General features: G+C 38.6%; 1 protein-coding gene across 1 annotated transcript in view; it reads right to left on the bottom strand.

Annotated features, from left to right (window-relative positions):
- Positions 1-4990: 4990 nt before the first annotated feature.
- Positions 4991-25383, bottom strand: part of LOC138751751 (kinesin-1 heavy chain) — a 166260-nt gene continuing 145867 nt past the window's right edge. The window contains exons 23-27 of the mRNA XM_069914457.1: positions 20128-20232; positions 18826-19042; positions 17123-17261; positions 12992-13059; positions 4991-7696 (exon numbers count right to left, since the gene is read on the bottom strand). Coding sequence (XP_069770558.1) covers positions 7677-7696; positions 12992-13059; positions 17123-17261; positions 18826-19042; positions 20128-20232 — 549 coding nt within the window. The 3' untranslated portion in view covers positions 4991-7676. The remainder of the gene's footprint in view (positions 7697-12991; positions 13060-17122; positions 17262-18825; positions 19043-20127; positions 20233-25383) is intronic.

Below are 25383 nucleotides of genomic sequence, written 5' to 3'. Positions count from 1 at the left end.
CACACTCTGTGCTAGGAACACACATTTGTAGCATTTCAATCACAGCCCTGCATCTGAGAGCCTCTTCAACACATGTTCCAAGTTAGCCAGATACTCTACCTCTGTGATCAAAATATCATCCAGTTACACCACTACATGTGGAATCCCCTGCAACAAATGTCCATTGTCTTTTGGAAAATGGAAGGGCTGGATGCCATTCCAAACACCAGGCAATTGTATTTAAATAATCCCTTATCTATGTTAATTGTGACGTATTCCTTTGAATCCTCATAGAGCAGCAGCTGTGGGTAAGTGTGGCTTATGTCGAGCTTTGTGAATAGCTTACGCCCTGACAGGATCACAAACAGGTCATCCACCTGTGGCAATGGGTACTCCTCAGCTTAGAGACCTGATTGACCATAAGCATATATTCCCCACATATCCTCATCATTTTGTCTGCCTTCAAAACTGGAATGATGGGAGCCGTCCACCTTGAAAACTGGACGGACTTGATAATGCCCAACTGTTGTAAATGTTTTGGCTCCTCCTCAACCTTGTCTTTCATAGTGTAGGGCATGAGCCAGTTGAGCCAGATTTTATGAAACCAATTGAGGCCTAAAAGACTGGACCCACTACCCTTAGCTATAACCTTCTGCCTTCTGACCCCCAGGGAAAATATCCACATATAACATCCCTAAATGAGGTATGGGCTGCCCCGTATAGGTCCTGAGTTTGAGCTTTGATGGTCTGATGGGAGGCAGGTTGGACCCCCATGTCCTCCTGGTGGTCTCCTCACTGATGATCGATGCTGTGGCTCCTGAATCAGTCTCAAACTTAATATCCTTCCCCGACAGTGACTGTGGCAAAATATGGTCCAGATGGTTCCTCATCTGTTTCCACTCCAAACACAATGTAAGCATACGCTGTCTCTTCATCAACTTCTTCTGGGTAGCGTGTGGCTGCTGGAGCCCATTGATCTTTCCCCGCCCAGGCTTAACTTTATCCTTTGAACTCCTGCACTTCTTAACTAAATGTCCCTTTTTGCCACAACCATATTAGACGGTGTCTTTGAATTTGCAATCATTTGCATAGTGCGTCCCTCCACACCGAAAACATTCCACCCACTTTGTATACCAGTCTCCCTCCTGACTTGGTACATTGCTGTTGACTGTGAACCTCCGTGTCTTTTCTGGATAGCCTTGGTGTTATTAGCAGCCATCTCCATGCCTCGGACAATCTCTAGGGCTTTCTTGAAAGTCAGTGGTGGGGGTTTCCCCCAACAAGCAACATTGTATGGCATCATTATTACTGCCACATACCAATCTACCACAGAGTAGATCATCTAATACTGGCTCGAAATCATAACGCTCTGATAGCTGCCAAAACTCAACCACAAAATTGGCCACAGACTTTGCTGGCTTCCTGAACATTCTGTGAAACTTAAACCACTGGACTATCACAGAAGCTTTTGGATTGTGGTGGTTCCCCTCGAGCTTGTCCAGTTCGTCAAATAGAATTTTCCCCAGTTTCTGTGGTGTGGCTGTTCCTTATCAACTTTGCCTCTCACACACACTTAGGAGAATGGAGTGCTTTTTAGCCTCCTCAGCAATTCCATTAGCCCAGAAAAAGTGTCACAATTTTCCTCATACTTCAGCCAATCCTAATTTGCTTCCACAAATTAATTGATAATCCCAAACATAGCCATCTGAACACATTGATCAGGTTTGAAACGGGTCAACACTTACACAAAACCAGTTCACCTTGTCACCAAAAATATGTGATAACTTCTACTTTGAAAAAGGAAAGCTTGACAACTTCAAACTCAAAAGAACAACTTTATCTGGGATACACAGAGGCTTGCTTTCTTCCTCTGGAACACATGGCATGGTCTCAAAGCACACTGGAAGCAAAATAAAACAGCAAGTAAAATCCCTCCCTTACTCCAGAACCACCCTATCAAAACAGCTCACATTACAACAAATAGGATGGGAGGTAGGAGAGGTGGGTGGGGGGGGGGGGGGGGGGGAGAATGAGTAGCATTACTGGTCAGGGATAGTATCACAGCTATAGAAAGGGAAGACACTGCAGACGGAGTGCCCACTGAGTCAGTGTGGGTGGAAGTCAGAAATAGGAAGGGAGCTTCCTAAGCTGGGAGTAGTCCTAGGGATACCAAAGAGCAGATAAGCAAGCAGATTATGGAATGGAGTTGTAGTTATGGGTGATTTCAACTTCCCTAATATTGACTGGAATCTTCTGACTGCAAGAGGGATGAATGAGGCTGAATTTGTCAGATGTGTTCAAGAAGGATTCTTGACAGTAAACAGGACTCTGAAGACAGTTTTGACATAGAGAAGGATTTTCTTTACAGAAGGCAACTGATGCAGAGCGCGCGCACACACACACACACACACACACACACACACACACACAATGAACTGGTACATACAATGATCAGGGAAAAATCACTAGGATGCCCTACCACCCCTTGACTCAGTGCAGGCGCGGCTCTGTGATACTAATTAAATGCTCCCAACCCTTTTAACAGTGCATGTCTTACCAACAATTTATCCAGCACCCTGCCACATTTCTAGGCCTGGAGTGAAGCAGGATGGTCCCAAGCTGGCAAAAAGAGAGAACAAAGAACACATGGCACCTTTATAGTGCTGGAGGGACATGCCCACACCATTTACTGGGGGCCAATGGCTTAGTGGCAGGAAGGTTAATCTAATTACAACAGGCAATGGCCCAAGGCCAAGAACAGGCAGGCTGGAGAGTGGAATCCAGGTAATTTACATGTGACCAAAAGCAAGGTGGGGTGGGGCAGAACCAAACCTTGATTGGCAGTTGGTGTGTCCTCCAACTCGGCAGGGGGAAATGCTGTCACATGACAGCCATAGCCCTTCCCAATATACCGGCCGACGAGAGGAGAGGCCATGCTGGATCTAGTTCTGGATAATGAACCCGGTCAGGTGGTGGCCCTCTTGGTGGGGGAGCATTTTGGTGAGAGTGATCACAATTCCCTTAACTTCGGCATAGCTAAGGAAAAAGATAAAAACAGACAAAATGGGAAAGTGCTTAATTGGGGAAGGATTAATTACGAAGAGATGAGACAGGAATTAGCAAAAGTAAATTGGAAAGAGATGTTTAAGGGTGAAAGTGCAGAAGTAATGTGGAGGAAGTTTAGGGACCAAGCGCTGGGTTCAGGATAGATTTGTTCCATTAGGAGAAGGAAAAAATGGTAGGAAAAGGGAACCGTGGCTGATAAAACAGGTGAAGCTCATGAAAAGTATATGGTAGACAGGAAAGAGTTTAAGAAAGGACTTGGGAAGAGCTCGAAGGAGGCAATGAGAAGGCCTTAACATTTAGGATCAAGGAGAACCCCAAGGCATTCTATGCATAAATGAAGTACAGAAGGATGATGAGAATGAAGATGGGGTCACTAAAGGATAAAGGAGGCAATGTGCCTGGAGGCAGAGGAGGTCTGAAATGATTACTTAAACAAAAGTTGTTTTTAATTATCTTTAAACATGAAAACAGAATCAAACTTTAATTTATCTATTATTAACTTAACTAAACCCAACTTAACCCCCTTCTAATTCTAAGCACACATGTATGTGATGTGTGTGTAAATTCAGAAAAGTTCTTTAGTTCAAGTCTAATCTCACTTCTCATTTCTCCAAGTTCACTGGTTGCAGGCAATTCTTATACTGTGCACAGAATTTAACATGTATGGAGTTCACCAGGCTTTGGTACTTGAAAGGTAAATGGTTACTGCTCAGGAAGGTTCTTGTTGGTTTTCAGAGCGAGATGTGTTGTTCCACGACATCCACAACTGATGTATTTCCATCAGTCACCTCTGTCTTGCTGACAAAACTTGCCCCATCAAGGTTTTCCAGATGATAACCTCTTTCTTTTAGGTCACCACAGAGATCCTTTTTGTTTCTCTTATTTCAAGTGTAACATTAGACAGCCAGTCTTCTCCTCTTGCATGAACCACAGGGCTTCAACCAGGCTGTCTTCCAAAAGCTTGCCATCTTATCCTGTTCCAGTCCCAGCAACTTCTTGCTGGTTGTAATACTGTCAGTTGCTCTCTATGTGTGTGTGTGTCTCTCTCTCACACACACACACCGAAAGCCTGCTTGACTTTGGTTACAAAACCACATGACCCTCCTACAACAGCAGAACTCTCCTGCGGACAATAGCATTGCCGGCACTCTCTTTCATCTGTTGCTTTGGTAAACAATCCATTATCGAACACTTATTAAAGCTCTTTCAAAAAGGTGTGAGAAGCCACTACGTCTAGCAGAGCTCCAGTATTTCAAATAAGATCTGTTTTAAAGTGTTTGCATGTGACCTACTCAAATAAACCTTTCCCAATTTATCTCCCAAAAACATTTCTATATACGCCGTCACAATACCAAATTAGCCATTACCCTAAGCCATTCTATACATTTAGTGAACTACAGATTACATGGTCTTTATACGATTATTTGAAATGTTGTTAAATTGTAATTAATTGAATGAAAACATTACTTAATTTTTGTTGTTCCAGGAACTCAAATTATGGTTTAAAAAAAAACATATGTATCATCCTTCATGCAGTCTGTGCCATTATCCTTTATGATTTATATGGCAAATGTTTAAAGTTGACCCAAACTAATAAAAATAATCGGATTACCCTCACAAATAAGCAGAGGACGGTTTGTTTATTGGGACCAGTGGGCCAGAAAAGAAAGGGAGAAGGGAAGGGTAAAGTGGGAATTCTATTCAAAAGCCAGTTGAAAAAGCTTTCCCATGGTTCTTTGCCTTTTCACAGCCAGTTGAGCTCAACATTTTCAATATATTCCTTCCATTCACTTAGTAAACTTTGTTGGCATATCTAATCAGTTGCAGCCCACCTATAACATCAGACTTTTCTGTGGTACTCAGTTTGCTCTGTATTTTAATGACTAAAATTGGAAAAGGTTGAATTGAAAAAATACTTAAAATGGAAAAAAAAACTCATTCAAAATCCCAGACAAAAGTCATATTTATTTAAACACAAATACATTTACAGCATGCAGTCAGTCAAAACTAAATGATGGCTTAACCAAAACAGAATGTTATGCCTTCTGCTGTCCGACTTATTCTGCACCATATTCCACAGGCGGATACCTTAGTGTCATCTCATGTCAAATTTAGAACTATTACAGTAAATTCTTTAGCATTGTTTAAATAATGCAAATAATTTAGTTGATCACCATGAATAAATAGAAGGATTTTATTCGAATGGCTTTAAAGCATAAACTCGATTATTTCTACAAGATGAGAGGAACAAGCTTGCAAGAAGCAGTTGAAGAGTGCACTGCAATGCAATCAGGACAGTGAGGCATTTACTATTTAATAAATAGTAACTTTGTATTCAACACCCAGCTCACACCCCTCTCCAGATGATTTGCAATGGAAACTGTGATACAGATGTTACAAATTGGAAATTGGTGAAATATTGCAATAATTGTCCTCTAAATTACCAATCACTTCTGTGCAGTGAATGCAGCCACTGACCATTTTTGAGGGTTAGGCATGTGCATGACTAATATACAGATTCTCTCATCTGAACAGAAATCCACACACTTAGATATGCAAAATCAGGATGACTACAGTATTGTTGATAAATTACAAAAAAAACTTAATTTTTGTCTTGGACAATACTCTAGTCTTATTGTGGTCTAAATCCCCCTTTTTAGAACATGAAAAGAAAACCACATGGCGATATTGTTCTTCAGAATAAAGATAATACAATTTAAAGATGTTTTATCTCAATCCTGTAAATACAGCACCTGTAGGGATTTTATTCCAGATACACTGACTGGTTGATCAGCGTTTTGAATGTCAAATACCTTTGGATTAACCCTGAAACAAAAGATATAAAATGCCCTTCACTATTGCTTGTAACATATATGTTCCAGGTTTATTTTATGGCTGCTTTACTGGCTGATTTGTTAGTCAGCCTCCAGCATCTACAATGTTTAAAAAGGAGCTAGACATTTGAGATATACAGTGCCAAAGGAAATAAACACCATGTGTCTTTTTAAAGATATGTCATAAGTCTTAGTTTAGCAATTTATTTAAAATGAACTATCTGCCAAATTGACCACTTACACTTCTAAAGTGCATTTTCCTTTGCATACAAATGAGGTTATTTCAAAATCCTATAATCAATGTAATTAACATTGACAAAGTTTCACGATAAAAGAGTCTTCTGCCCTATTGTTGCACACAATCCAAATTAAATTGGCAAATAGAGACCTGAAAATTTACCAAGTTACAAATATTATGTGGAATTGAACCATTTTTGGAAATGAACCATTTGGGGATACATTTCAACAACATTTGTACTCATTTAAGAAGTATTTGGGGGGGGGGGGGGGGATACATCAGAAAGGTTTCATTCTCCCACCGACACTGCTTCCTCATTTGTTCCAATAATTGATTCTCAGTTACCCATTTTCACACAGCATTGATATTGTTCTTTTCTTTTTGATTTGGATTAATAACCAGCATATGCCGATGCATAATGGGGGAATTTGGTTTATTAATGGATAAAATATATTTTTAATTTTTGTAGACCTAGAGAGTCAAGACAAGCTTGTTATGGTATTAACATTATTTAAAACTATCTACAAAGAACCAATTATTGATAAAATGACACTGCATATTTGCAGGGTTCCCATTTGTAATTTCTTTCTACATGTTGCATGTAAATGGCTACTACCCTCTAGTGATTAATAGCACGGACCATGCATTTAAAACAGATGAGAGAAAAATATTCAAGAATCAAATTAACAGCTATTACACATTTTTAAATTATTTGCACTTCAACTGAAACCAATTGTACAACAAGAACAAGAGTAATTTTTATTTTCAACTCAAATGCTCTTTCTAATGTTGCTTTATTATCTAGTAAACTGAATGGTGAAACACTGACCCTTAGTTCACCATTAAAAATCTGGACAAGACATCCCGCTGCAAGTTCCTTCCATCTCCAAATACACCTTTCAACTATTTTCCTTATACATTTATGGTCTTTCCAAGATCTTAGTCAGATGATGCAATATATTCATGTTAAACAATCTCATCAAAACATTTCTGTATTTAATTAGCAGCTTTTTTCTATACTATCCTAGCTCTCTGCTCTAACCACAGTCATAAATGCGCTTTCAGTTTGCAAATTGTCCTACTCCTCTTTGTCTTAAACCAAAATAAAAATCCCATTTCAAGAAAAACCACCAAGTACTATTTTAATTTACACGAGAGTTATAGCTGGGTTCCTCCAAATCACTTCCCCCCCCACTATAAAACAAGCTTATCAAATCTACTTGGCCACATTGTTGCACAGATACTAAAACAATGAAATGTACACAAATTAGGCTTCAATGCTTCTGCTAAAGTTTTCCTGCAACAACGTACATTCAACTTGGCACAGTGCAGACTAAATTTAAGACATGAATGACAATGTACTGTGCAATGAAGTTACACATTAAATCACATGTAGTATTTGCAAAATGCCTACATTGCACTTTTATTTTGCAAGGATGTAGCTGTACAGGCTGTTTTTTTTTAAATTTTCCAAAATTAATCCTGTGAAAAGTTTAAATTGCAGAGTTCATACTGCCTTGGAATGATGGGTCGTTTGGATGATATCTGCTTCTCTTTGATTATGTTGTTGCTTTAGCAGCTGTAGAAAAAAAGTAGCATTCAAAAGTTAAACACTAACCAATCCAATCAAGGGTTTATTAAAAACAAATATTGAGATAAATTATCTGTAAAATGGGTTGCAATGCTTTGGAGAATTTCTCACGAAACAAACTGCACTTTAATGTGGTAACTAGACAAAGCCAGAGCACAAGAATGAGAGTTGATATTAAAGAATTGTAATTGGCATTTTCTTCTATTAAGAGAGAGCATTTTAGTTTCAAGATTTGAGAGGCTAGGTTTGTTTTCCTGGAGCAGAGAAGGGAACATGACTGAAATACATTAAATTGAAAGGTGTAGACAGGGTAGATGGAAGGAATCTCTTCCTCTCATCAGACCCAAATAAATCTAGAGGACATAGATTTAGGGTAAGGGATTTCTAGATGTGGGGGGAAATCTTTTTCACCCAGTGTGTGGAGAAGATGGAATGCACAATCAGAGAGAGTGGTGGAAGAGGAGTCACGATAACATTTAAGAGTGCCTAGATGATCACATGAATCGTCTAAGCATTGAAGGCTCTGGGCCAAATGCTGAAACATAGAATTGGGAAGAAAGGCAACATGGACACAGTACTTGAATGGCCTGCTTCTGTGTTTGCATGGTTGAAGGATCATTGAATGTTACTAAACCAGATTTATTGTGACCAAATTGGCTAGTTTCCTAAACTGCAAAGTGACAACTCATAAAGTATGGCTTTTTTTTGTTGAAAAATTGGTGATGGTCAACTTATAACATTTTCTTAACTTCCCACTAAAAAAAAAGCATCATGAAAGGAAGGAACAAAAATGCCATCAGCTTAACACTGGCAGGAAGAGTGGAGTTTCATTGTATTTCAAGAACTGCATTGGAAAAAAATAAATCCGACATGGATTTTTTAAAAAGTTGATAGAAGTTTGAGCCTAATTAGTTCACTCTAGTTTTTATTAATTAGTTACACTAATTACCATGATGCTTTTCTTTTTACACTGCACTTTTGTTCTGAGACATTTTCTTCTTTTTAAACAGAGCAACTGCTGTGTAAAAAGCACCAAGACTGAATGGGGGGGGTGGGGTCATTCCAATCCCAGCTTTTTTCCCCAAAACAACGATAGTGTAAAAGGCAAATTTGGCATTCTGGGTCCAATTCGGGTAAGGATGTATGTGCACCATAATCTTTTTAATAATATTATCGCTGTCCCGCTCTTTCTCGGCGGCTTGCTGTCCCATTCTCTGTTGCAGGAGAGGGCTGAGGGCAATCACAAAATGTGGTTGGGTTCAGCACCAACCCAGCAAGGTATCATTGCCTATACATCATTGATTTGACACTAGATCTGCCAGATTAAGCTGCAATTTTACAGCAAAGGTGAAAGAGCAGGCACTTGGGGTCTAGCCAAAAGTTACAGAAGTAGGGTGGCTGTTGCTCAGTTACTGAATGTATTCAAGTCAGTCTCTGACAGACCTTCAGATATGAAGAGAGAGATTAGTGCTAGGGAGTGACATTGTGATAAAAGACCAGCCCCCACTCTGATCTCACCACCCTGCTCTTAGCCATCCCTAATCACCTTGTGCTGTGATCGAGGTGGTCTGTTGGTTTGGCCTCAGTTTGAATAGTCGTAAAGTCCCCCACCCTACTCCCCCACGACAACCATCCACCAGCCCCCAATAACAGACAGTAGTGATTAGTAAGGGATCATTTAAGGTGGTATAAGTGGAAAGAAAGTTTGAAATCCACTGCTATAGGTCAATACTTGGTGGATTTTCCCACATTCTTTTATAAATTGCGTGAATTATGCTTTATTAAATTGTGCACGTATTTTCCCATGATTTTATAAATTGTGCACGTATTTTCCCATGCTTTTATAAATTGTGCACACGTTTTCCCATGCTTTTATAAATTGTGCACGTGTTTTCCCATGCTTTTATAAATTGTGCACGTATTTTCCCATGCTTTTATAAATTGTGCACGTATTTTCCCATGCTTTTATAAATTGTGCATGTGTTTTATTCCCACTACGATTTTTCCACTATATTAATTGTTGTGTGTTGATAAAAGTAACATTTAATTGCAAACCCTTTTAATTGCCTCATCTCTCATGAACCTGACACTTTCTCAACAATGACTAGTGTGGGAGGGACAGCATTACTGACCATTATCACCCTAATTTCAACCTTGCATAAAAGACTGGAGAAACATTTTTGAGACTTTCTTTGGGGAAAAAGTGGGTGTTATATGCCATCAACTACGGTATGTCCTTCATGACATTAGATGCTGACGCTGTTGAGTTACATGTCCCACCTCTTTTGCTTGGGGGATGCCAGCATGCTGTCCTGGAAAAATGCTGGCTTTGTTCATTTCAGTGTAAATGACCAAAGCTGGTTTAACAGTGGGTCTTCCTTAAGGAAATATCATGGAATTTCTGTGTAAAAAAACATAAATAACTCAAGAGAATTGGTGGCCTTGTGATAGTAACCATGTTTGTCTCTCCAAATGGAGAGCAGTGAAAATGTCCAGCATTTTGATGCTGGTTGCTGTGACTTTAAAGGTATTCATCTCAAAATGGTAGGAGTGTAAATATTAAAATAATGTATGTTAGAAACACTGCAAAAAAAAAAAGGACAGATTTCTGGACAAAATGACAAAGTTCAGATGAATTGTGAATTACCTTAAGGATAATAAACGGGATGGAGGAAGAGAGGATATATGCATACAACTATGAAATCCCACAAGGCTACTGAAAGCAAACAAATTTGTAGGTAAAATCAGGAGAGATAATTTCTGCTTAAATTATCTAAATTATAAAGGTTCAATGTGAGGGAAGAGGGCAGGGACTACAGGAAGGAAAAAAACATGGAAGGGGTATTACCAATGCCAATCTGAAGAAAAGTATTCACCTATTGTCATTTATATCTCTTGGGTCACCTGCATGATCCATGAATTCACAGAAAAGAAAAAATGCAACAGTAATGTCAATGATGCATCTCCTTTTGAAATATTTTGATCAGTAAGGAGAAGTGAAACCAACCCTTCAAAATCATGCACTTATTACAGAAGATCCCTCAAGAAATCCTGTTCGCAGTGATTGGTTGGAATTTGCAAGTTGAAGCAGACAGAGAAATAGTATATCCCCTCTAAAGTATGGGTCAATAACACTGGACAACTTTTTTTAAAAAAAGCTTGGTTTGCTTCCAGGAAAAAAAATTGAGGATAATGCTAGACAACTTCAAATTATCTTCAAAGATAATTTCATATTTGCTGTATCACATAGAAAGTTGGAGAAACATTAAATTAACTTTTATTGAATTAAGCATGTTTAATTGCATAATATGGATGCAAGCTCTCAGGTTTACTGCACACATTGCACAACAAATTTGAGGAGCCCAGGGTTTGTCACTTATTTTACAACGAAAGTCAAGCTCATAGGTTTTCTTAACAAGTGCAGTCATGCTGAGTCTTTGAGCCTCAAGTGCATACTCGTCAAAAATGTAACAGAATATATCACAGTTGTTGCAACATTGATGAGACTGCTGGACTGAATCTTCCTGAAGACAATAAAATGCTATTGTTAAGTACATTCACTCCACAATTGCCTGAAGAACATGTGTATCAAGATGCATTCAATCTATTTCACTGTAATGCACAGCATCTGTATATGTGGGATGCTTTATATTTATAGCCTGTCTGTATTTATCCTGGTCTAGCATGGTTTGGCCTAAGACAGCATTTGCATAGCACCTGCACTGAGAACATGCTTGGACTGACCAAAACAGTTCCCTTTGTGGGCAATATATTAGTAGACTTAAAATGACAGGAATTCACAAAAATAAGGTTACATCCAAAATAAAATGGAACAGGTTAGAAAGTTTTAAGGTGATTTTTACGATCAGTAGCTCAAAATCGACCCATGAAATACACCCAAGTGTCCAGGAAACAAAAGCTTCGTAGTCAAGTAATTAAAGATGCTAGTTAACCAAATATATATCAGTCAGTTATACCCACATCGTTTTTTTCTGATTTTACAAAAACAAATTTAATGTTTGCTACAATACCCACATTTTTGAATTTGGCCAAAAATCAAGTCATTGATATTTGCAGAAAAAAACAATTTGCTGGAGGAACTCAGCAAGTGGAACTGCATCAGTAAGAGATAAAGAATGGTTGACATTTCAGGTCAGAACTCCATCAAGATTTTGATGAAGAGATCTAACCTGAAAAGTTGACAATTCTTTTTCTCCTACTGATTCTGTTTGACCTTTCAAGGTCCTCCAACATTACACAAATGCGTTCATGGGAAGTAAAGGGTAACTAACGGGTCGAGTTTGAACCCTTTGTCAAAGTACAAGGGAAAAAAAACAGGCCGTATCTGAATATAAAAGGGGGAGGATAGGGAGGAGAAGCACAGGCTAACAGGACATGGGTGGGTAGAGGGTAGAAGAGCAAAAGCTGGCGATGGGGAGAAGGTAGCTCTGATAGGAAAGGGAAAGGGTTTGGAGCTGGAGAAAAGGAGGCAGAGGGATAGGAAAAGAGAGAGTTGGGGGAGGGGTTTAGTGGAAATTGGAGAAGTCAACGTTAATGTCGTTGGTTGGAGTGTTCCCAGACGGAATACAAGGTGTTGTTCCTCCAATTTGTGGGTATCTTCCTGCCAGTGTATGAGGCCATATTGGATGTGTGCAATTAAACTGGTTGGCTCTTTACTTCTGATAGAAGCTGTGTGACTAGCTAAGCTTCTTCAGCACATTTATGTTTTACACTCAACCCCAGCATCTGCTGACTTTACTGTTGAGTGAAGTCCTCCCACAAATTGTTTTTTTGTACCAGATCCCAGCATCTGTAATCTCTAGCATCTCCAGTTGATATCAATTAGAGCCAAAAATCCTTTGAGAAGACTTTATCTTGTAAACTCAGTGCTTACTAATTGAGACACAATAATTTCCTTAAATAGAATACAGACATTTCAAATACAATGCTATATGTTCTTCATTGCAACAATTAATCCACATTTATCTGAATATGAGGGGTATTTCAGGAATACAGCAAACTATACTGCACTCTAAATTTTCTACATGAAATTAAAATGAAAATTTTCTAATCAAGTGTTTTCAACCTGAAACATCAATTCTCTTTCACTACTGTTGCCTGATCTGCTAAGTGTCTTCATTCCCAAATACAAATGATTTCATCAATCTGAACACTACTTTTTAAAAAAAAACAAGATTTTACAGGAAATGCATTTTATATACCTTCTTTATTTACATATTCTTGTAATCTGTCTGTGGTCAACTCTGCACTAAGATGACCTACCTTTAACAGATGAAGGCAAGAAGCCAATGTCTCCAATTTCAGCATTATTAGCCATCCCTCCAGAGAGACTAAAATAAAGCAAGTTTTTGTTTAGTACAAATCCAGACTTCCAAACTCCACGATTACATTTTGGAAGAAAGGTCGGAACAAACAATTTTAAGTTTCTGTTTTGTTAACCTAAGAATTTAACCTGTCAATAGGTTTATAATTTATAAATAGATAGAAACAAAAAAAAAAATACAATTTAGAAGCCTGATGTTTTGGTCAGAACAGATTCTAATCAATGTCATAATTCCCACACACGGGCATTCCTGATCTCTGCTCAAATGGTTAAACTTTCCCACCATTCTAGACCACTTCCCCTTTGATGGCCTCAATGTCCTGTCTAAGTTAACCACAAGTTCCTGCAATATGACCTTCATTTTGCAAAATAAATGTATGTCTGAAATAGCAGGTACCCTACAATACTAATATTTAACATCATCTGCTCTTGAATGTTCTTAGAAGTGTGTAATGGAATCTAAACAGTTACATTTCTCCCTCAAAAGCATTAGTGAATATATTTTAGACATGCATAACCAAACAAAATTATACTTGAAATTAATATTACAAGAATTGACATAACTCTAGTTGTTAAAATTAGTTGCAATGTATACAAATATGTTTCAAATGATTAAATGTTACCTTTGAAAAAGCAATTAGAATATTTTGAAGCAGCCTTGTAATTTTCTTACTCCAAACCACTTGTTCTAAATATTTAGGCATAGCATTTCAGATCCCATTTCAGGCAAATCAATAAAAAATGGTTCTCAAGCCTTAATGAAGGGTTCTATCCCAAAAGTTCCAACAATCTTTTTCTGACTGATGTTGGATGACCTACTGAGTTCCAACAACAGACCGATTTTTGCTCCAGATTCCAGCATCTGCAGTCTTGCATCTCCAAATATTAGTTCTCGTTTCCCTCAAGATCTTCTGCCATGGCACTTACATCTAGAATATTTGATTATTGACATTCTTTAGAGGGAATAATGCTTCTTTATCTATTTGCTTCACTTTGGAAAACTCTATTCAAATCATCTCAATTTCCTCTGCTCAAGGGAAAGAGTCCTAACTTCTCCAATCTTATGATTGAAATCCATATCAATTTAGTAACAACCTGGTGATTATAGGCCCTTTCACACTTGTGTTCCACTAAATTGGCCATCCAGTGACCCGGGATACAAATGTGGTTTGGCTTTTCACACTTGACTGGGACAGTGCATATGTTCACACTTGTGAGGAGCCATCCCCAGGGTTAGGACTGTTCTACCTTCAACTGGTGACGTCGTGTTGGATTGAGTGATGGTGGGCCTGCCCTAAATCCTGATCAATGTATTATGATTTTATATTTGAACAAAATTAATCGTGCCTAATTATAACATAATTAAGCTTTATGTACAGTAGTATGAACCCTTCAGCCCATATTGTTGTTGTGCCGACCAATTTATAAGGGACCATGGGAAAGTGCAAGCAATAAATAGCAATGGCAGACAATTTTTAAACCGCGTGGGAAAGCTGGTAGCGCTATCATGTACAATTTAAACAGTGTGGGAAAGTTGGTAGTGCTATAACGCACAATACTGTGGGAAAAAGTGATCGTGGACCTATGTGCTGTAGCACTACTAACTTCCCCAAACTGTTTAAAAATTGTCCACTATTGCTATTTATTTTTTCTCTCCCCTGCTGCAACTTTCCCACAGCAAAGTTTATACCTTCATTTTAATCTTATCTTCCTTCATGCTTCTACAATCATGCAAAAACTTGGGTCATTTCTATCCAAGAATACAATTGTCCATTCTACACTTGCTTGATTGTCTCGCCAGTATCTGCAGACACCAGAGAGTGTACTAGGAGTTGAGGCAGTCAATCCCCAGCATGAGATGATGTCATCTTGTTGAGAAGATTTTCCTTTCACACTAGTCCCCTTTTTAGGCCAATTAGCTGTTAATTCCAATATTTTAATTAAGGACTGACCAAATGATTCCAGTGAACAGAATGGGGTTACAGAAGAACACAAGATCGAGGAGCGGGACTCCACCATTCTGTGGACTCAGCTCTTATTACCTTGTTTTCTTTCCAATGCAATATTTAGGAGCTCTTTCCTTCCCCAGAATCAGATCAAATAAAGAGCTAAATTACCTAAATCTGCCTCTTGAAAAATATAATTGGAAATTTCCTTCCACATTGAAATACTTTCCACCATTGCCACCATCTGTTTTTAGTCAATAAATCAAATCAGTATTTCATCTCAGTTCCACAGGTTTCTACCTAAGCAACCATAAATGTCAACTTTCTAAATGACTTAGAATTCATGGGCACACTACTTTGATCAATTTTCTAAATAAAAGAATACTATTTAGTCAGATATGAAGTATAAACGAATCAATGCTGTTTTCCTTGGTGAGTCATTTCTAAATTAATGCTTATTTTGTCCAAATGATGTTAGGTGTCTGCTTGAAGTTTCCTAGTTGCTTAATCAGGTTTCAGAAATAGTGGCAGTAGTGAACAATCCTCCAACACTGCAGTGATTTAAACAGTTTATTAGTTTTTATGGCATTGACTCGAGGTCAGTTGAAAATAACTGGGTTAAAAAAAATCTACCCATAAAACACTGCAGAGGGGGAAATCTCCAAATGAACTAAAAAAATTTATGCTTTATGAAAAAGAACAATCCAAAATTTTCCAAGCCATATCTAAAGATGAAAGAATCAACATCCAGCAAAAAGTTTGAACTATTTCAAGCCTTTAACCATAATTCTCACCACCAAAAAAATTGCCATCTTGATCAGAGAGGTAATGGAAAATCCAAAGTATTTTGAAAATAAATGTTTGTGTATTTGAATTGCAGCACTCTAGACACAGTAAAAGCTATCACAAGTACACTAGCAGAGCTGTATTTCTAGGGTTTCCATTAATATAATTTATTTTTGGCCTGGTCCTTTTCAAAGTGTAATCTTTTTCAATTTCCTTCAATAGTAGCTCAGTTTATATCAGAAGTCAAAGAAATTAGATGGAAAATCATCTTCCCCAATCTAGTGCAGTTTTAAACATGTTTTAATGAGGCAACATCCAGTTTCGAACATAACCCTGCCTTCCCCACTTCTTCAACAGTGTCCATAAACCCTCTCCCCCTCTTTAATCGACTCAGTCTTTATCTCCTTCTATTTAGAAAAGCAGCTAACATATTGAACATACACCTCTTCCTTCTCTAATCAGGGAGAAGGCTTATGAGTGTGAACACGCGCACCAAAAGGCTTAAGGATATTTTCCCTGCAACCGTCAAGTACCTGAATGATCTGCCTAACACTCTCATCCTGCTTTTCGTTAATTGATCTTCCATTTCAGTGTAATTCTACACTCTAAATTGTGGTCTATTCATGACTGTATGTAATGTTAGAGATAACCCATTTGTCAGTTCACAGTAGAACCCATCTCACCATACCAGGTATTTTGTGACAAACAAATGTAAACTTAACTTCCTTAGGACAACATTCTCACAGGTAGGTCAACAGAATTAGACTTTTTTTTATTCAATGTATTTGTATTTGTGAAGCCATGCCATTTAAAACAAGACATGGTAACTTTGAAAATCAACAGAACTCAAATCACAGTTTGATTTCAGAGATATACCTCAAACAAATCTGGAGCATTTCAGTTTGAGCTCATTTTAGATGAATTGAACCTTCCACCAAACTCCAGCTAGACAACAAATGTTACCTCACTCCACAATATAGATAAATTGAATTCAATTTCTACACTGATTCTGCCAACATTCTGTATTTGATGTGCAGATTAAACCCTCTGAACAATACCAAAGAGATCTTGAATTAGTCTCCTTCATTATTCAGTAACAGTAGATGCCCATCATTACTGGAAAATAAACCAATGAGAAATGTGCAAGTAAGCATTGATTATAATGGAGGAAAAAAGTAATTAAAGCAGCAGAGTCGAATAAGATGTGGAGAATCTGGAAATTGTTAAAAAGGTGAACATACAATTAGCTTGCAGGGTTCAGAGAGCACAACGGCATTTAAACATATGGAATTATTCAAAATCTTCCCTCATCAGAACAATATTTCACCAGGAACATACAATTTATCTGATTTTACACCGCCACCGCCTCCACGCACTGCAACTGCTTGGCTGTTCTGGAAGAATCCACCTCCCCCACGAATTGCACTTGGATGAGTCGGAGATGCCATGGGGGGTTGACCAGGACGGATTGGCTTCGCTAAATAAACAAAGAAAAACATCAAATACTTTAATTTTTGTGGGAGACCACATGATAATTTTACACTCAACTTACAGCTTACTCTCAACAATGAAGGAGACCATACCCCATTGGGTCCAAGCTTGCATATTCGGCCCTCTTTCCTTCCTGTTGCCCTGCAACTTATCCTCTCATGTGCCAATCAATTCCCCTTTGATTCTTTTGCCACACTAATATACTAATAGAAAATTTACAGTGGCCAATTAACCTAATAATAAAGTCTCTTCAGAATAAAATCTGAATGCAATTTTTTGAAGTCTCACTAACTGGTTGTGCAGAAGGAACTTGGGGTACAAATCCATAGCTCCCTGAAAGGGGCAAAATTAACAGATAGGGCAGTAAAAAGAGTGCATTTATTGGTTGAGGTATTAATATGAACTAGGAAGTCATGTTGTGGGTAGGTTAAATAGGTTGGTTGGGCCAATTTGAAGTACTGAGTATAGTTCTGGTCACAGGAAGGATACAGAGTCTTTGAAGAAGGTATCTGAATTAGAGCATATTAACATTAAGGAGAAGTTTGACAAACTTGGATTATATCTTCTGAGGGGTGACCTGATAAAAAGTACCTAAAATTGTTAGCGGCATAGCGGAAATGTCAAATACCAAAGACATCGTTTTGAGGGGAAAGGTGCAAAATTTAAAAAGGAAATGTTGAAGGCAAGTTTTTTTAAAAAAACTCTCTCAGTGTGGAAAGTACAATGAACAGGCTACCAGGGGTAGTGGTGGAAGCAGGTACGATAATAGCATTTAAGAAGCTTCTAGACTATCCAGGGAAATAGAGGGATATTGATCATATACAGAGAGAGGGGATTTGTCTTTTTTAAAAACAGGATGGTGGGTGCCTCGAACACGCTGCCAGGGTGCACAGGAAGCAGATACAATAATGACAATTAAGAGTATTTAGACAGACATATGAACATGCAGGGAATGGAGGGATATGGATTACGGGCAGACAGATGGAATTAGTTAATCAGTCAGCACAGACACTGTGGGCCAAAGGGCCAATTCCTGTGCTGCATTATTTTATTTCAGATGATGGAACTGCCAGATTTAACATTCCAAATAAGCATTTACTTCTATAGATTATGGAAATTGCTTGTTACATTGAACTTGATAGTTCAATCTGTAAATGTACACAGATTCTGTTGTGCAAAATCTTAGGGATGAGGATCAGTTTAACACTTTTTTGATCCAATACTAGATATCCGACTTGCCATAAGAACTCACCATCCATTTGTCTGCATGTAATCCATATCCCTCCATTCCCTGCATGTTCATATGTCTGTCTAAATACTCTTAATTGTCACTATTGTATCTGCTTCCTGTGCACCCTCCACTCAATCATGGAACTTTCTTCCTTCCTGCCTCTGCACTTGAACTCTCAAAATAATTGTAAACATTTACTAGTTTCATGAAAGGTTGTTGAGCTCCATTAGTATTGCCTGATCCAAATATTTACTGAATAATTTATTTTCAAATAGATCAATTCAAGACTAGATATAACACTATAAAATATTTAACATACCAATCTGTGCAGAGTGTACTCTCCTTGCCATGTTCTTTGCCCTCACAGCTTCCTTGATGCGATCCACTTCCTGCTGGTAGCGTTTACGATCTCGAGCCGCATTCTCTTTCGCCTCCTTTAAAGCAGACTCCAGAACCTTGACTCTTTCAGCTGTAGCTCTAAGCCGTTTCTCCAGTTTTGGAAGCTCACATCGAAGATCTGCATTATCCCGTACCAACTAACATAAAGCAATTAATGTTACAAATGGAATGGCATCTGGACTTCGCAAAATTGCAATGTAAATGCAATGAATTGTACAATGCCAAGCATCAAAAAGATGCATCAAAATTTAACCAATTGACAGAATTTATACTGGCTCATCTAATGTAGAAACACATTTGATCTGTAAAACCTCAGTGATTGTCAATGCCTTTGTATCTATACAAACTATTTAATGGGTCAACTTCAGTATCATAATTCTAAAAGTCTAAAATGAGAAGTGTTTCAAAATAAAATAGCCATTTTTAAATTGATCACAAATATTTGAGACGGCACGGTTAGCGTAGCACAATGCTGTTACAGCACCAGCTGTCAGGATTGAGGTTGGAAACCCGCAATGCCTGTAAGGAGTTTGTACATTCTTCCCGTGACTGTTTGGGTTTTTCCTGGGGGCTCAGTTTCCTTCCACCGTTCAAAATGTACCAGTGGTGTAAGTTAACTGGGAGTAAATGAGCGGCATGGGCTCAAGGGCAGAAATGTCTACGTGCTGAATGTCTACATTTAATTTTTTTTTTAAATTAAAAATGCAGGAAATGAAGAGGAGCCTGCTGTTGATTTGTTCTGCTTGATGATTGAATAATACAAATGGAGGCTTGCAAGATATTTGACAGGATGATCCAACAACTGGGAAAATTAAAAGAATTTTTGCTGTTTATAAACCGGTGAGGTCAAAGGAAAATTTTAGTCTCCAAGTCAACAATAGAAGACACTGTAACACATATCAGTGCAGCATTGGATGGTTCTCGAAGATGAAGGCACAATAAAAGAACTACAAGCACATCCAGAATGTCAAAATCCAATTATTTTGATGCACAGCTGCTAACTTGATTCACCGGTTGACTAGATCCAAGCTCTAGTTAATAGGGCTACATAAATTAGTGTTGACAAAGATCTTGGGTGTTCATATTTAGACGATCTATTAATACAACCATGGTTTTCAAAGCTAATCCTTTATGAACCACCAGTGTGGCAAAGCATGAATGGAGCAGATCGCTACATTAATTACAAATGGGTTGATAAGGAACTTCAGTGCTTTTCACTGACCTGTTTGTGAACCTTAGTGAGCTGTTCAAGGTTGTTCTCAAGAAAGGAGATCTTTTGCTTCTGAGCAGCACTACCACCAGTATCATCAGAATCCATTTCAGCGCTCTAGGGGTACAAAATATTTATTAACCATTAGATCCTTTCAGCGCGCTAGGGGTACAAAATATTTATCAACCATTAGATCCTTTCAGCGCTCTAGGGGTACAAAATATTTATCAACCATTAGATCCTTTCAGCGCTCTAGGGGTACAAAATATTTATCAACCATTAGATCCTTTCAGCGCTCTAGGGGTACAAAATATTTATCAACCATTAGATCCTTTCAGCGCTCTAGGGGTACAAAATATTTATCAACCATTAGATCCTTTCAGCGCTCTAGGGGTACAAAATATTTATCAACCATTAGATCCTTTCAGCGCTCTAGGGGTACAAAATATTTATCAACCATTAGATCCTTTCAGCGCTCTCGGGGTACAAAATATTTATCAACCATTAGATCCTTTCAGCGCTCTAGGGGTACAAAATATTTATCAACCATTAGATCCTTTCAGCGCTCTCGGGGTACAAAATATTTATCAACCATTAGATCCTTTCAGCGCTCTCGGGGTACAAAATATTTATCAACCATTAGATCCTTTCAGCGCTCTCGGGGTACAAAATATTTATCAACCATTAGATCCTTTCAGCGCTCTAGGGGTACAAAATATTTATCAACCATTAGATCCTTCCAGCGCTCTAGGGGTACAAAATATTTATCAACCATTAGATCCTTCCAGCGCTCTAGGGGTACAAAATATTTATCAACCATTAGATCCTTTCAGCGCTCTAGGGGTACAAAATATTTATCAACCATTAGATCCTTCCAGCGCTCTAGGGGTACAAAATATTTATCAACCATTAGATCCTTTCAGCGATCTCGGGGTACAAAATATTTATCAACCATTAGATCCTTTCAGCGCTCTAGGGGTACAAAATATTTATCAACCATTAGATCCTTTCAGCGCTCTCGGGGTACAAAATATTTATCAACCATTAGATACTTTCAGCGCTCTAGGGGTACAAAATATTTATCAACCATTAGATCCTTCCAGCGCTCTAGGGGTACAAAATATTTATCAACCATTAGATCCTTTCAGCGCTCTAGGGGTACAAAATATTTATCAACCATTAGATCCTTCCAGCGCTCTAGGGGTACAAAATATTTATCAACCATTAGATCCTTTCAGCGCTCTAGGGGTACAAAATATTTATCAACCATTAGATCCTTTCAGCACTCTAGGGGTACAAAATATTTATCAACCATTAGATCCTTCCAGCGCTCTAGGGGTACAAAATATTTATCAACCATTAGATCCTTCCAGCGCTCTAGGGGTACAAAATATTTATCAACCATTAGATCCTTTCAGCGCTCTAGGGGTACAAAATATTTATCAACCATTAGATCCTTTCAGCACTCTAGGGGTACAAAATATTTATCAACCATTAGATCCTTTCAGCGCTCTAGGGGTACAAAATATTTATCAACCATTAGATCCTTTCAGCACTCTAGGGGTACAAAATATTTATCAACCATTAGATCCTTTCAGCGCTCTAGGGGTACAAAATATTTATCAACCATTAGATCCTTCCAGCACTCTAGGGGTACAAAATATTTATCAACCATTAGATCCTTCCAGCGCTCTAGGGGTACAAAATATTTATCAACCATTAGGTCCTTCCAGCGCTCTAGGGGTACAAAATATTTATCAACCATTAGATCCTTCCAGCGCTCTAGGGGTACAAAATATTTATCAACCATTAGATCCTTTCAGCGCTCTAGGGGTACAAAATATTTATCAACCATTAGATCCTTCCAGCACTCTAGGGGTACAAAATATTTATCAACCATTAGATCCTTTCAGCGCTCTAGGGGTACAAAATATTTATCAACCATTAGATCCTTCCAGCGCTCTAGGGGTACAAAATATTTATCAACCATTAGATCCTTTCAGCGCTCTAGGGGTACAAAATATTTATCAACCATTAGATCCTTCCAGCGCTCTAGGGGTACAAAATATTTATCAACCATTAGATCCTTTCAGCGCTCTAGGGGTACAAAATATTTATCAACCATTAGATCCTTCCAGCGCTCTAGGGGTACAAAATATTTATCAACCATTAGATCCTTTCAGCGCTCTAGGGGTACAAAATATTTATCAACCATTAGATCCTTCCAGCGCTCTAGGGGTACAAAATATTTATCAACCATTAGATCCTTTCAGCGCTCTAGGGGTACAAAATATTTATCAACCATTAGATCCTTCCAGCGCTCTAGGGGTACAAAATATTTATCAACCATTAGATCCTTTCAGCGCTCTAGGGGTACAAAATATTTATCAACCATTAGATCCTTTCAGCGCTCTAGGGGTACAAAATATTTATCAACCATTAGATCCTTCCAGCACTCTAGGGGTACAAAATATTTATCAACCATTAGATCCTTTCAGCGCTCTAGGGGTACAAAATATTTATCAACCATTAGATCCTTCCAGCGCTCTAGGGGTACAAAATATTTATCAACCATTAGATCCTTCCAGCGCTCTAGGGGTACAAAATATTTATCAACCATTAGATCCTTTCAGCGCTCTAGGGGTACAAAATATTTATCAACCATTAGATCCTTCCAGCGCTCTAGGGGTACAAAATATTTATCAACCATTAGATCCTTCCAGCGCTCTAGGGGTACAAAATATTTATCAACCATTAGATCCTTCCAGCACTCTAGGGGTACAAAATATTTATCAACCATTAGATCCTTCCAGCGCTCTAGGGGTACAAAATATTTATCAACCATTAGATCCTTTCAGCGCTCTAGGGGTACAAAATATTTATCAACCATTAGATCCTTCCAGCACTCTAGAGGTACAAAATATTTATCAACCATTAGATCCTTTCAGCGCTCTAGGGGTACAAAATATTTATCAACCATTAGGTCCTTCCAGCGCTCTAGGGGTACAAAATATTTATCAACCATTAGATCCTTCCAGCGCTCTAGGGGTACAAAATATTTATCAACCATTAGATCCTTCCAGCGCTCTAGGGGTACAAAATATTTATCAACCATTAGATCCTTCCAGCACTCTCGGGGTACAAAATATTTATCAACCATTAGATCCTTCCAGCACTCTAGGGGTACAAAATATTTATCAACCATTAGATCCTTCCAGCGCTCTAGGGGTACAAAATATTTATCAACCATTAGATCCTTCCAGCGCTCTAGGGGTACAAAATATTTATCAACCATTAGATCCTTCCAGCGCTCTAGGGGTACAAAATATTTATCAACCATTAGATCCTTCCAGCGCTCTAGGGGTACAAAATATTTATCAACCATTAGATCCTTCCAGCGCTCTAGGGGTACAAAATATTTATCAACCATTAGATCCTTCCAGCGCTCTAGGGGTACAAAATATTTATCAACCATTAGATCCTTCCAGCACTCTCGGGGTACAAAATATTTATCAACCATTAGATCCTTCCAGCACTCTAGGGGTACAAAATATTTATCAACCATTAGATCCTTCCAGCGCTCTAGGGGTACAAAATATTTATCAACCATTAGATCCTTCCAGCGCTCTAGGGGTACAAAATATTTATCAACCATTAGATCCTTCCAGCGCTCTAGGGGTACAAAATATTTATCAACCATTAGATCCTTTCAGCACTCTCTGGGTACAAAATTTTTATAAACAATTAGATCATTTTCAAAATGAGGTCATAAAATACTTTCAGTACAAACTTGTATCTTTGAAAACCAGTTTCAATGAATTATACCATAAAACAAGATCAACAAACTGAGAGCATGACTGATGCAAAATGCAGATTTTAGACATTATTAAGCCAACTAAAGAAGCATGATAATGTGACCAGCTCAGAGATCCATTGGATCCTATCAGATGTCAGATCAGTGTAGATAGCAGATTAAGTGGAACTAATGTGCAGCACTTTCCATGCATAAAGTACATGCATACAAGTTAATCAGCAATTACTTGCATCATTGTTACACAGCACTGAAATACATCTTATTCAAAAGCTTCTGCCTTTACACTCTCCACAGGACTCTGTTTGCTTGTTATTTTCCAAATCAGAATATTCTTCTGCTTTTCCTCCCAAATGTGCTTACCTACATTATAATTTCATTGACCATTTACAGTTATTTACTTCACAACTTATTTTTCTAGAGCAGCTGTAGGGTGTAGCAGAGATTGAGTTAAGTGTTGAAGCTTTGGCAGAGGGGGTTGAGCAGAGGGTCAGGTAAGAATAGGCAAGGTCTTTCAGCTTTTAAGATTTAGTGCAGTTGAGCTCTGCAAGTGGGAATACAAGTCAGGACAGAAATTTGCTCCTCCTGCAGAATGTACGACACCAGGGAGATTTCTGGTATTGTATTGGCAAGTGAGCCTGGGGAATGTTTTGGGAACAGTGAGCACTCTTGATCACTGTGTTTCAGGGAACCATTCAAGAGTGGAGAGTGAAATGGAGGAGACCCAGGTAGGGGCTGAGTTAATGACAATGAAGGGAAGGCTCATTTTCTGAAGGAGGTCATCTCTGATGTCCTGGAATGGGAAGCCTCAATCTGGGAGTAAATGTGGCAGAGACAGAGGAATTGAGAGGAAGGAAAAGAATACCAGTAATTGCAGAAAGTTGAAGTAGGTGTGGAACAAATGGTAGAAGAGATCAGCATTCTGGCAGACATAGATCTCATGGATATGTCTTCTTCTTCTTCTTTGGCTTGGCTTCGCGAACGAAGATTTATGGGGGGGGGGGGTGGGTAATGTCCACGTCAGCTGCAGGCTCATTTGTGGCTGACAAGTCCGATGCGGGACAGGCAGACACAGTTGCAGCGGTTGCAAGGGAAAATTGGTTGGTTGGGGTTGGGTGTTGGGTTTTTCCTCCTTTGTCTTTTGTCAGTGAGGTGGGCTCTGTGGTCTTCTTCAAAGGAGGTTGCTGCCTGCAAAACTGTGAGGCGTCAAGATGCACGGTTTGAGGTGATATCAGCCCACTGGTGGTGGTCAATGTGGCAGGCACCAAGAGATTTCTTAAGGCAGTCCTTGTACCTCTTCTTTGGGGAACCTCTGTCTCGGTGGCCAGTGGAGAGCTCACCATATAACACGATCTTGGGAAGGCGATGGTCCTCCATTCTGGAGACGTGACCTACCCAGCGCAGTTGGATCTTCAGCAGCGTGGATTCGATGCTGTCGGCCTCTGCCATCTCGAGTA

The sequence above is a fragment of the Narcine bancroftii genome, chromosome 1 (genome assembly GCF_036971445.1).
Source record: "Narcine bancroftii isolate sNarBan1 chromosome 1, sNarBan1.hap1, whole genome shotgun sequence".
NCBI classification, from domain to species: domain Eukaryota; kingdom Metazoa; phylum Chordata; class Chondrichthyes; order Torpediniformes; family Narcinidae; genus Narcine; species Narcine bancroftii.
Note: the sequence above shows the minus strand (reverse complement) of the source record. Positions and strands in the feature narration are given on the sequence as shown.